This window comes from Choristoneura fumiferana, chromosome 6 (assembly GCF_025370935.1).
Source record: "Choristoneura fumiferana chromosome 6, NRCan_CFum_1, whole genome shotgun sequence".
Lineage (NCBI taxonomy): Eukaryota > Metazoa > Arthropoda > Insecta > Lepidoptera > Tortricidae > Choristoneura > Choristoneura fumiferana.
In genome coordinates this window covers 22,033,917-22,046,848 of record NC_133477.1, presented here as the reverse complement: position 1 = coordinate 22,046,848, position 12,932 = coordinate 22,033,917, and the positions used below count along the sequence as shown (strand labels likewise).

Here is a 12,932-nt window from a genome sequence, read left to right as displayed (position 1 = left end):
ACTGGCAATAATAAATTGTGGGGAGCAAAGGCAATCAATGGTGAAGCAGAGTATTGGAGAAGGCTTAAGCCCAGTTTTGCCTGGCAAGAAAAATCGTGCTAGTTACATTCCATGGCACCGCTCGATTGACCACTACAAACTCGTTGGTTTTTTGTGCCCTCGCAATTGTAATGCAACTTGATTTTTCTTCTGCTAGAAATATCTAGTCTTGCCATTGATTATTATGATGAAACTTCTATCTATAGATGTTTTCGCAAACTATACTCCTTTCCGAATCACGTTGGTGGTTTCATAAGAAATCGGAATAAATTACAATAACAAAATAGGCCTGTTGTTCCGATGGGTCGTGAACTATGATAGAAAGTGGACAATGTCAGGCTTAGGTAACTAGTGGACTAGATTAGGCGTGGGGACTGGGGGCACAGGTTCGGTGAGTTCATAGTGTTTTTAAACAGCGGGAGGACCATTAGAATGTTTATAAGTCAAGAGTCTCTAAATACCACTAATATTTACTCGGTCTTCTTTACTCGTCTCGTAGGTCTGCTTCTTCTCTGTACGACTTGTAGTAATTAATAGTGAATGACACAAGACCCTTAGTTGTAACTCATCTGTAAAAAGATACCTATTGGAATAAACACTTTTTAATTTTTTTGGTGCCTTCAAATTGTGCTGGAATATTTCAACAGATGATTCATAACACCCCTGTAAATGTTTTTCGGGATTATAGGTAGGTTAGTTAGGCCTACGGTACGGATCTAAACTCGCATAATTTTTGAAATTCATAATGTTAATGTCATAATTGTGGTGATCTCTTACCATCAAGAGACCCGCTTGCTCGTTTGCTTTCCAGTCAAATAATAAAAATAAAAAAACCGCCGAAATCGTAAATTTTTCAATAGGAGCGCTCGGCTAAAGGACCGTGATACTCTAAACTTCGGGGTACTTCTGACCATGGATGCCATATAATGTGATCAGAACGATGAGTTAATTTCCTTTGCTCTCCACTCTCCATAGGTATATCGATAATCGATATTCATTTTAAAAATAAGAGACACGTTACTTCGTTTGACGCTTGACCTAATTGGAAAAGAATTATCACTAGCTACTAGTAGGAACAATGTTGAACTAACTTTAGCACTTGAGATTGACTGCATTGTAAGTTATTTTTTTGCTCAAACTTAAAATAATAATTGTGTGCTGGTATGAAATGAAACCCTTCGAGTGCGAATCACACGTACCTACCAATACCTACTACGAACGAAGTGCAAAATTCTAAATTCGTCTCTTGCCGTCCCGCTTACGCTTATGTTATTAAATACAAGAGTGAGAGGGACGGTACGATACGAACTTCGATTTTTAAATTTCGTAGTAGCCCTCAGATCTAATTTCGTGAAGCAAAATTTAGTAAAAGCATGTAAAAGTTAAAAAAAAAACCCAACGTTGCCTTTTTAAAGTTTAATTTCTTAAAAACGCACGGAAAAAAGGATGTCTTAGGTTAAGACAATATACTCTGGTCAAGACAATAATATTTCACAAATCCAGCTCTATACCGCTGAACGACCATATTGGTGACCCTTTACAGAACCTTTACAACTCGAAAACACGCGTTTTTCCAGAGATAGATATTACCAAGCTCGATTGATGTTTCGCTCCCGACAGCCCCCTCATGGCAATTCGACGAAACACTCTTAGTTGAAGCCATTTCCGAAATCTCCGATATAAATGAATATGCAAGTAAATACATTTTATCACTTTGTAACGCAACTGGACTGCGCTCAATGAAATTCTTTGATTTCTTATTCACCGGTCTATCACACGTGGTGATGTAATCTTGTTCTAATCATTTTATTTGAAATTAGAATGATTATACGATTAACAATATAGATCTTCAAAATCTGCATAAAAAAGCTCGTACCTCAAAATCGATACTTTTTCTGATTGATCTTTATGAGCATTATTTCAAGGGTCAATTTTTTGACGTTTTGTTTGAGTGAGATACGAGATTTTTTCAAAGTTAGCGGCAATATAATTTTACCTGGCGCTGTTGAAAGCTTTTACTACTACTAGGTTTATTTAACTTGTCGGTTAATTGGGTCAAATTTTGGAAGTCGAGTTTTATCAATTTCCAGGGTAGGATTGACTTGAATTTTTAAAAATTCATTTCATACTTTACAAAGTGAATAAACTTAATGATATGAAGACAGTAAATTTAATCAGACATTCTAAGGCATGCGATCAAAAGATCTATACCATTTTTTTTAACGTACCTACTTTCATACAAAAACTGTACGGTACCTACTAAACCTATTTACTTTACTCAGGGTACTTTCCGTTGAAATAGAAATATGAACTTTAGCTTTACATTGGTGCATTATCTTTTGTGTGATATTTATTTGCATGAAACTATAGAATACTCACAATATGCATATAAAAATGAAATATTAGCAAACATCGCTCGAACTAACAATATTCAAATACCCAAAGCAAGCTAAACTAATGACAGTTATTAAGCGAGACAATGATATGTGTCTCTTCGATCCAAACCTGTCCTATCCTATGGAGCAAGACAATTCATAAAGGCACAGTGGTGGGACCAAACACCCGGCCCCATTGACGTGGTTTTGTACTCTGTCTGATTACTCTCAAAGTGGCAAAAAGCTATGAGAATTCAATATTATCTGTTTACTTGAGATTGCAACAGTGTCGTTGAAGAAACTGCGTCAAGTCTGCGTGCCTTTTAAACCGCGTCATATAAACCTGGTGTGAGAAAAATGAAGTTAATTAACAGTGACTAAGTCAGGGGGTAGTGACCGGAAACAGATATGTTCACTACCAAAGTGCACATCACAAACCTGAATTTATTGACTGCTTTTGACGACAAAACAACAATTTTATAGAGCTATTGTATAAAAAAGAAGACAACGCGCGAACAAACGACTCACTCGAAGCCCATACTAAATCAAAATAGCAAAATGGCTGGGCCGGACGGCCGGACGTTTGACAAGAACTGAACTCCTGGTGCCACGAAACTTTAGTTCGCGCACCGAAAAGCGACGCCCGTCATAATAGTAAATATTCCGATACTTATCAACTCTCAGCTATAGGACTTAAGGTCGATGTTCGAAGGACTGGACTTATACTGCTTCAAAGATGTGAATACGTTTTGAATCAAAAATTCCAATGAGAAATCTTTACAGGGGTGTTTATTCAAAGTAATCATTTGCTGAAATACTTCGAACCAATTTAAAAGGCCTTTTTTAATATTAAATAGGGATTTATTCTGCGGTACTTTTGTTAGTAAACCGCTCGGTAAGCCGTAATTCGTATAAACGAGCCAACCTATTATACCTATTATACCTATTTGTAAACAAAGGTAGGTATCACAGCAATTATTCATGCCTGCAGCTACATCAGTGCCTGCAGCTGCATAATCTTATCTGGCGTGATAGCGTTGTAATTAGATGATGCTTCATAGAAGCAAATTTGGTTGCTATCAGGATAATAAACGTGATGTAATTTTAAAGGTGCGTGTTTATACGTTCGCTAAAACTGTTCTATTAAATCTTCAAGTTTGCATTAATAATTTGGATGTTAGAAAAGGTTTTGAATTATTTATTTCTATGTGTAATAGATAATAGTTAATACCTTTGATCTAAGATTAAGCAAGAGATTTGAGACTTATTTATTAATTAAATAACTGAGTTGAGAGACATCCTATGACAACTTCAACCTACATAAAATTCAACAAAGTCTAAAGATCAGATCAGCTCTCACCCAGTTCAAAGGGCTAAATAAAAAAATAAAATAAAAAAAACTGTTCATCATCATTTCGAATTTTATTTTCGTTTTTAGGCGCATTTATAGGTACTTGATCTTCAAAGTAGATGTAAAAATTTAAAATGTAAGAATTATTTTTAACAAAGCGCAAAAAAAAAAAAATTGTACCAATTTCCAAGTCAATCAGTAACGTTACTTTTTTACTATATAGATTTTGTGTGTAGTAGAGAGACTAAATTCAGTTGTTTTATTCTCCAGTTTGCTTGATATCCTGGGCGGGCGGCCAGAGCGGCCGTGCCCCTCGCCAGGACCACAACGGGCGAGGCTGGGACATCCGGCTTGCTGTCCCTGGACAACCTGGGAACGACTACCCCACGCTGGGTAACATACCCCGGACGTCGTTTTCCTGCGCTGGTAGAGAACCAGGTAAAGTCACCTTTCTTCTAACATGGCTTACACGGACATTAAGCATCCATCCAGTATACTATCCAATCCAATTTGAAAGATTTAAAATATGATAAGCCATTAGTTGTGGGTCGCAAATAGTAAACAGTGATATCGAAGATATCGTAACTCACCAAGATTATTGAAAGTTTGTGCTGGTTCGGCTTTAGCTGTAAGGGTACAAATGTAATTTTAATAAATAAATAAATCTAAACAATGCTCGCTTGAAATTCTATAAACCTATCAGCTGGGGTCGGGATAACTTGTCGTCCCCTTTCAATCAACGTCTAGATTTTTAGTATTAGCCTAACACTTTTTCTTTTCCGTTATTACAGGCTATTACGCTGATCTCGAGACGAACTGCCAGGCTTTTAGGGTGTGCACAGCAGGCTCCACCTACGGGTTCCAGTCTTTCCTCTGCCCCAACGGAACACTCTTCAATCAAGCAGTGTTTGTCTGCGATTGGTGGATGAACGTTAACTGCGGCACCTCCCAACAATTCTTCAATAACAACAGCGAAAAGTTCGGGAATCTCAAACTCGGTCCACAACTCATGAAGGACATTAAAAAGATGCTCACGCATCCTATGAGAAACCCTTACGATAAAAGCACCATGAAGAGCAACCTCGTTGTCATGCAGGACTATAAGCCACCTTCAGGACAACTGTTTCCGAACAGTGCTCTAATGGTTAATGTTGACAGAACTCCCAATAACGTATTTATCCCTCCGAAGGTCATACAGCAAAATTACGGTCAGAATAATTTTATTCCTAGAGATACGTCGTTTGCTGCCTCAACTCCAAGCCCCTCGTATGTACCAGCATCAATTAATACACAGTCGACACAGTCAGATGCCGAAGTGTTCCAGAGACAGAGGCAAAATGGCCAGTACTCTCAAGTAAATAGACAGAACTCCCAATCAGGAAATCAATTTGGCCGTCTAGTTCAGCCCACTATTAGTACGAACACACTTCGCCAAACACAATTAAATACAGCACCTACTACTTATAACCCACAAAACTTCAACAATCAAAGAACACAAACAAATGGACAACTCGGACAAAACACTGAGAACAAAAGTCCCGTGCAATGGAACAGTGGGAAACAAACTGAATTTGGAATTTCACTATCAAGACAACAATACAACTATAACTCCAATCAAGAAAAACAACCATACACTGCAGCAACACTACCACAATTTTCAAGTGACATCACTGGACAAATTGGCAACGAAGCTAAAGAAAATCTGGTAAGAAGCACAAACGTTCCTTCTACTGTCATAACAAAAACACTAACCTTTAACAGAATAGTCCAAGAACCTAAAACCGGTAATCCTAAATCCCGAATAGTATTCAAAACATGGATCGTAAAACCATCCAAATCGGCGAAATTAATTGTAGAGCCGACTCCATACACTTATAACCGACCTACTGAAAATACCAATGAAAAACAAGTAGATGACAGCACTCCTTACATATATAATAGACCCACTACACCTTCACCTACAGAAAGGTTAGAGACCGAAGAAACTCCGTATGTGTATAATAGGCCAACAGTTGAACAAATTTCAACAGTAAGAGAACTTCCAAGAGTGTATATCTCCCCTACGACGCCAGCTCCAACTGTTGCTAGATTATACCAGACACCGAGCACAGTAGAGCCGACAAAAGCTACTCGCATATACTTGCCTCCAACTACGTTAAATCCATTAGCAAGGCTGTACTTGCCTCCCTCACAACCTTCTCCTATAGTTATTTCTAGACAATATTTATCCCCCAATGCAAAACTACAAGCACCTTTCTCTCAAAGTGCACAGCTCCAAGCTTCTCCTACCTCTCCTTCACCGGTCTATGTAGCGCCTACTAAAGAAAATTCCAACAAGCCGACATTCACTCTTACAAAACATTCTCGTATTAATGCTAACCATAACAATTTAACTTTTGCCGATATTCTAACAAAGGGAAAAACTCGACATTACAGTTAATGACATTGTTAAAGATACAAGTAAAGTTTTGAAATCTACTTCAAACGAACAATTTGGTCGTCTACAACAAGATATTAATTCCGTCGATTATCCTGATGACACCTACTTACCAGCAGATACAGGTAGTAGAGAAAGTTTAACACCGTCTTCATTGCCGGATATTTCCCAAAGTTCTCGTCTCACTCAAAGTCCTTCTATAAACTTGGAACCACCACTTGAAAGTTTTAAAGATAGTCAAATTACGAACCAGATTTCTAACCTTCCATTTTTCAAAGAACCTACTTTGCCAAGTACAATAGAAAGAACTGTTTCTCTTAAAATATCAATTCCTGAAAAGGTGGCATCTTATCTATTCAAAAGCCGCAATGACAGCAATTTTGACAGGTTGGAAATCCTTAACACAGGTAGCAGCAACTATTTAGTTTTAACGAACCAGTTAGCTACTAGTACCACCCCTACGTTTATACCCATAGGTAAATTAATAGCTGATAAAAATACTTCACTTTCTGATTCACAGGCATTGGTGTTCTCTTTACTGGCTAACTCTATCAATGTAGCCAAAGAGTACAACAACATAGCACAGCAGAACGTTCAGTCAAATACGGCAACCCAGTCACAATTCCAAAATGTCAACAACGACGAGCTATCTCGCATCACCAACCAAATATCACAGCTCACCTCATCCCAGTATTCTGGAAACAATCAAAATGGCAATATCCAAACTGTTAACAACCAAAATGGCAACAACTTTGCCAGTGGCAAAATTGTTACCACATCCCAGACGACCACAACAAACGGAGCTACCCAGTTCCAAAACTCGCAATATACTAACAACGTCATACCTAGCACAGAGCAGAATGCTCAGTACAACTCACCGCCACAACAATCAGGTAGCTTCTACTCATCACAATTTCAATTCGGAAATGGTTATAGGCCACTTATAGCTAATCAGAACCAAATATACAGCGGGCAATTTTACCAGTTGCCAGTTCCAGAAGTCACCAGCCAAATTTACAATCAGCAGAGCCCGGCTAAATTAATACAGCCAACCAATGTAGGCAACAAATACAGCGAAGCGGATCACCTTCGTGGATCTACTCAAAATTCAAATTCAAATAACAATGAAGCGAAACAATCCAGTGCAGAAGTCGAAATAGTTAAGTCACACAGCTTGCCCCTGCCGAGCCCAGCAAAACTGCAATTCGCCCCTGGCGAAAATAACTATAATAGTCAAGAAAGCTCTCAAGCATTTGAAAATAACTTTCTAAACAATGAAGGCATATCAGCTCAACTGCAGGACAACATCATCGGAACGATACCACATCCCCTAGAGAAAAATAAAGTTTTAACGTACAAGAAAGATCAATCTTACTACGTGTACACAAAGTTAGACAATAATAATGTTGTGACGAAGAACGATCAAACTAATGGAAAATTACAGTCAAATAATGGTAACAATCAAAATGCCAAATTGGTACAAAGCAATAATAATTTTGTATCGTCGTTCCAATTTATACCCTCAGTCAGTTACCAACTGGATGATGAAAAGGAGCAAGAGAAAATCCTTAATGCTTTTAAATTAAACGAATTTGGAAGTCCTAAGACTGATAATGATAATACAAATAATAATGCAGGTTATCAAATTCAAAACCCTAATCGTAGAAATGATGTTTTGACTACCAATGTCGAATTTTCCGTTGATCATCCTTCGTCAACGCAATTAGTTAGTCAAAGAAAACTAAATGCTATTTACGACGGACCTTCCTCATATTCTGCTCCTCAAGGTTCCATAGGATTTTTGGACATGAGGCAACGACTTATACAGAACCATAATTTTAATTCTAGACTAGAAAAGTTCGACGATAGTAATAACGGAAACGGATATCCAAAAAGACAATACGGTTATTGAAATTGAATTGTAATTATAATTAAAAGACTTCATAAATTTAATGCATAGGATGCCTAGAATATTTTTGCGACCTAATTAATGTTAAATGTAAATAAAAGATAAATTATAATTAACTAATTGTAAGTAATCTAAATGTAAGTTACTGTGGCAACTGCATGTAATACCTAAGTACCTTAAATAAATAATCATAAAATATTTTTGTTTCAATGTTTTTCATCTTATTGCTGAAACCTGCGGCAAATATCCAGCGGCAGAGGAAAAACCTTGGTAAAACCACAGAATAAGTAATACTAGTCTATTTAAATCAAATTAACACGTCGTACATTATCACTACGTACAGCGCGCGCAATATTGTAGGTACGCCCTGGCCCTGACAATGCGCGCCCATGATATTGTACGGCATGATAATCGGAAGCAATAATGCCAATAATGCTTCGGATTATCAGTCGTAGATTATTGCGCGTACATTCCGAGTTGTACATTATTGTTTCCCATACAAGTAAAACGGGGAATCCTCTTTTTCTTAGAGAATGTAAAAACGCTTCACCCAAAGTTGCCAATACGAAAAACATTCCAACCAAGGAGTTTGCATTCACGCACAGCAGGTCTACTACGAAACTCTAAACTCGAAGTTCGTATCGTACCGTTTCCTCTTGCTTTGTATTAAATAGTATAAGTGTCAGAGGGACGATACGATACGAACTTCAGTTTCGAGTTTCGTAGTACTTAGCCCTGCAGGTGCGAGGCCTATTAAACCTTTTTTTTTTTTTTTTTTTTTTTTTTTGTTGGCTCGCGCGGTTTGCGCATCCGCCACAGACGCGTAAAGGTAAGGAAACGAAATCAACGGAAAATACGGAATTTTGAATACGGAAGTCTACAGGAGAAGATTATATGGGATTAAGCGAAAGGAACAAAGATAATATATATATAATAAATTAAATTTAGAGAGTTGAGGAATACATATTTAAATTTTAATATCATTATTATTTATAAATATGTTCAATAAGTTATATATAGTTAAGTCATTAGAGGCTAAAAGGACAGAGATGGATGTAGGTAATGGGACTTTGTAGGATATAAGTTCTTCATAAAGGAAGGAGTTGTCATGGAGAGGACACGAGAGAAATATGTGATTTGTGTCTGCAATGCCCAAGCCACACTCACAAACACCAGACTCCACCAGTTTAAATTTAGCAAGATTGTCGGGAGTACAAACATGACCCAGTCTCATACGAATAAGGCAGCAGGTGGCTCTCTTACCAAACTTAGTTTTGCCAAACCAAGGTTTAGACGGAATACTAGGTTGAATAGAATAATAATGTTTGCCCTTGATCTGGCAACTTTCAATCCACTTCTCTCTCCAGTTCTCTCTAAGAGATGAACCAGCTAGAGCAGCCAGGTCATGACTGTAATTCCTATATGGAAATAGATCACCATCTTTAACAGCTTCATTGGCTAGCCGGTCAGCAATTACATTGCCGGAGATGTCACAGTGACTTGGAACCCAACCAAAAGACACTGAGTATCCCAAATCAGAACACTTGGCAAGGAGAGTTCTTAATTTAATTATGACAGGGAATATTAATTTGCAATTAAATGGGAATTTACTAAGAGCTTGAAGAGCACTTTTTGAATCCGTTATAATTAAAGTTTTTCTGAGTTGGGCAAGTAAGATATATTCTACGGCTTTAAGTAATCCAAAGCATTCTCCCGTAAATACTGACGTTTCAGGAGGGAGTTTTATTTTCTGAATAATTTTGTATTGGGAATGGTACACCCCAACCCCCACATGGCCAAAAGACGCATGCTTGGAAGAATCAGAGTATATATGATGCCAGCTATGCCACCGATCGTCTTTAATTGAATTAAAATTAACGTTGGGATCCATATCATTTTTAGTTACTCCTAAATTGAGATGAACATCAGGAGATAAAGTAAGAGCAGAAAAATTATCACAGAAAAGGGGATATTCAGGATAGTGATAGGTTGGAGATTGTATGGACATGTACCTTTGATAACTTTTTAGTAGGCACGGAGTTATTTTATTCGACCAATAGTTAGATGAAGTCAAAGAGTTATTTAATAGTGGAAGGCTTGATCGTAGGGGATGATTGGAATTTTGAAAGCAGCGAAATAAAAACTTATCTGACAAATATTGACGCCTTAAATGTAAGGGTGGTTCCACACATTCGACTTGTAGGCAATTTATAGGGCTTGATTTCATTGCACCACAGATCAGGCGTAGAGCTTTGGACTGGACAGCATCTATCCGTTTAAAGCCATTAACTTGTCCCGGGATTAATAAGAATGTGCCATAATCGATACTACTTCTAATCAAAGCGTTGTATAGGAGTCTAAGCGAAAATGGATGGGCACCCCACCAGACACCTGTAAGGCATCGTATCATGTTTAAAAGTCGTTCGCATTTAGTTACAATATGGTCGCAGTGGGGAACTCCTGTAAGCTTATAATCCAACACAACACCAAGGAAACGTGTAAAGCTTTTCGTTGGAATGGGGTGGCAATCAAACTTGACAGATACCACAGGCGGTACCCTTGTCCTGGCGAAAGGAACCACGACGCTCTTAGAGTAGGAAATCTCAAGGCCATTGTCATCCAGCCAGCTTTTCAGGTGGATAAGGGATTTATTTAAGTAAGCTGAAGCCATTTCAGCATTTCGATGTGAGCTATACACAAGCAAGTCGTCGGCATATTGCAGAACTTTAACCTCTGTACCTAAAGAATCTTCTAGGTCATGGCTGTATATGTTGTAGAGTAATGGGCTTAAAACCGAGCCCTGAGGTAACCCTCTCCACAAAAGCCTAGATTTCTTAGTGTCATTTACAGTAAGATTAATACACCTTCCTGATAACATATTTATAATAAAATTGGAGAGCAAAAGTGGTACTTTAAGATTTTTAAGTTTTTTATGAAGGTGAGAAACAATGACATTATCGTACGCTGCTGAAATGTCCATAAATGCTGCAATCAGAGTATTGCCATCGGAAAATGCTTGTCTAATGTCCGTGATAAGAACACCTATATTATCAATGGTACCTCTGCCCCGCCTAAAGCCAAATTGGTTCTGGCTAAGTATATTGTTAGTTTCAATAAACCACTCCAGGCGATTTTTGACCAGATGTTCCGTAAGTTTCATTAGGACAGTGGACAGAGCTATAGGCCGATAAGAAGAGACATCAAAAGGATCCTTATTTGGTTTAAGGAAAGGCAAAACATCTTGACATTTCCAAGCCTCGGGAATCTCGCCAGAAATCATTATTTTGTTAATTAATTTTAAAAAGTAAAGAAGAGTTATATCATTTAAATGGATAAAGAAAGAATATGGTATACCATCTGGTCCAGGAGCTGAATCTTTGGTTTTAGAAATGGCTCCTTTGAGTTCTAGTAGAGTGAATGGGCCATTAAGCCCGCTCAGGTCCAACACTGGAGATAAAGGGATAAACTCAGGAACAGTGGGAGGAGCGAGTTTATCCAGAAATTCATCTGTTAGTGAAGAAGGAAGGTTGGAGGAACAGTCTTCTTTAAAAGCAGATCGAAATCTTTTAATATTATTCCAAACCACAGAAGGGTTTGTATTAGGAGATACAGATAAACAAAAGTTTCTCCAACCTTCAAACTTCTTTTTTTTAAAAAGCTTTTTTGCCTTGTCTATTGCGTCCAAAACAATATCGAAGTTTTCATTGGTACTAGATTCTCTATAAGCAAGTTCAGCCTCCTTACGCCCTTTGGCCGCTGTAGAGCATTCCGAATCCCACCATGGTGGAGAAGGAATGTTGTTTCCTCCTACTTTTTTCACTGGAAAAACATTATCAGCAGTCTCGACCATTATCTTTGCCAGAGCGGCTGCACATGTGGCTTCGTCGCTGTGTTCTATTGAAGGAAGAGAGGAAATTTTTTGATCAAGATGTTCCTTGAATGTATCCCAGTTGGCGTTACTTAAATTGTACTTTAAACGAGGAGGACGCTTTGGGGTAGGAGAGTTATTAAACGGAAATGACAAAAGAATAGTGAAATGATCACTTCCAAATGAAAGAGGAGAGGCCTTCCAGGATAAAGAAGAAAATAAGTTTGGGCTACAAATAGAAACATCTGGGCAACTTATTCCCTCTCCAGGTGCAGTTCGTCGGGTGGGAGAACCATCATTTAGGATGCAAAGATTATGGGAGTCCATCATATCAATGACTAGATTACCATAGGAATTGGTGGTGGAACTACCCCAAGATTGATGTTGGGCATTCCAATCTCCAAGAAGAATAAGAGGCTTCGGAAGCAGTGTCAATAAGTGATTTACTTCATTATAAATAGTTGAAGAAGGATGAGGGATATATAATGAGACAAAACAGATATTATTAACGGAAACAGCAATTATAGATATATCATTGTTATGAGCAGGAAGGGAATATGTGAATAAGGAATGCCATGCTTTACAAGCAAAGCAACACCGGCATATCCATCAGAGCGGTCCTCTCTTATACAGGAAAATCCTGATATCCTGAAATTGGATGAAGGCTTTAACCAAGTTTCTTGCAAGGCTATAATTTTTAAATTAAATTTATTTATTAAATAGAGTAAATCAGCTTTCTTTGGTATTATACTTCTACAGTTCCATTGAAGGATTTGAAATTGGCTGTTCATTATCGGTTAAGAGTTGAGTGAAAAAATTCATAATAGGGGCAGCGTGGGACGGTGAGATACTACTACCCAATCCAGATTGGGACAGTAACTTAATGATCAATAGAATTATTTCTTTCACAGATTGAGTGGACTCATTAGATTTATAAATATTTTTGTTAGTGA

The 12,932-nt window shown here is 37.8% G+C and overlaps 1 protein-coding gene across 1 annotated transcript; it reads left to right on the top strand.

Annotated features, from left to right (window-relative positions):
* Positions 1-4,019: 4,019 nt before the first annotated feature.
* On the top strand, positions 4,020-8,133 carry LOC141428768 (uncharacterized; the record flags this gene model as incomplete). Its single annotated transcript, XM_074088774.1, has 3 exons — positions 4,020-4,203; positions 4,557-5,470; positions 6,723-8,133. Coding segments are annotated over 3 exons (2,490 nt in total), but the record flags the coding sequence as incomplete, so codon positions are not given.
* Positions 8,134-12,932: the final 4,799 nt, after the last annotated feature.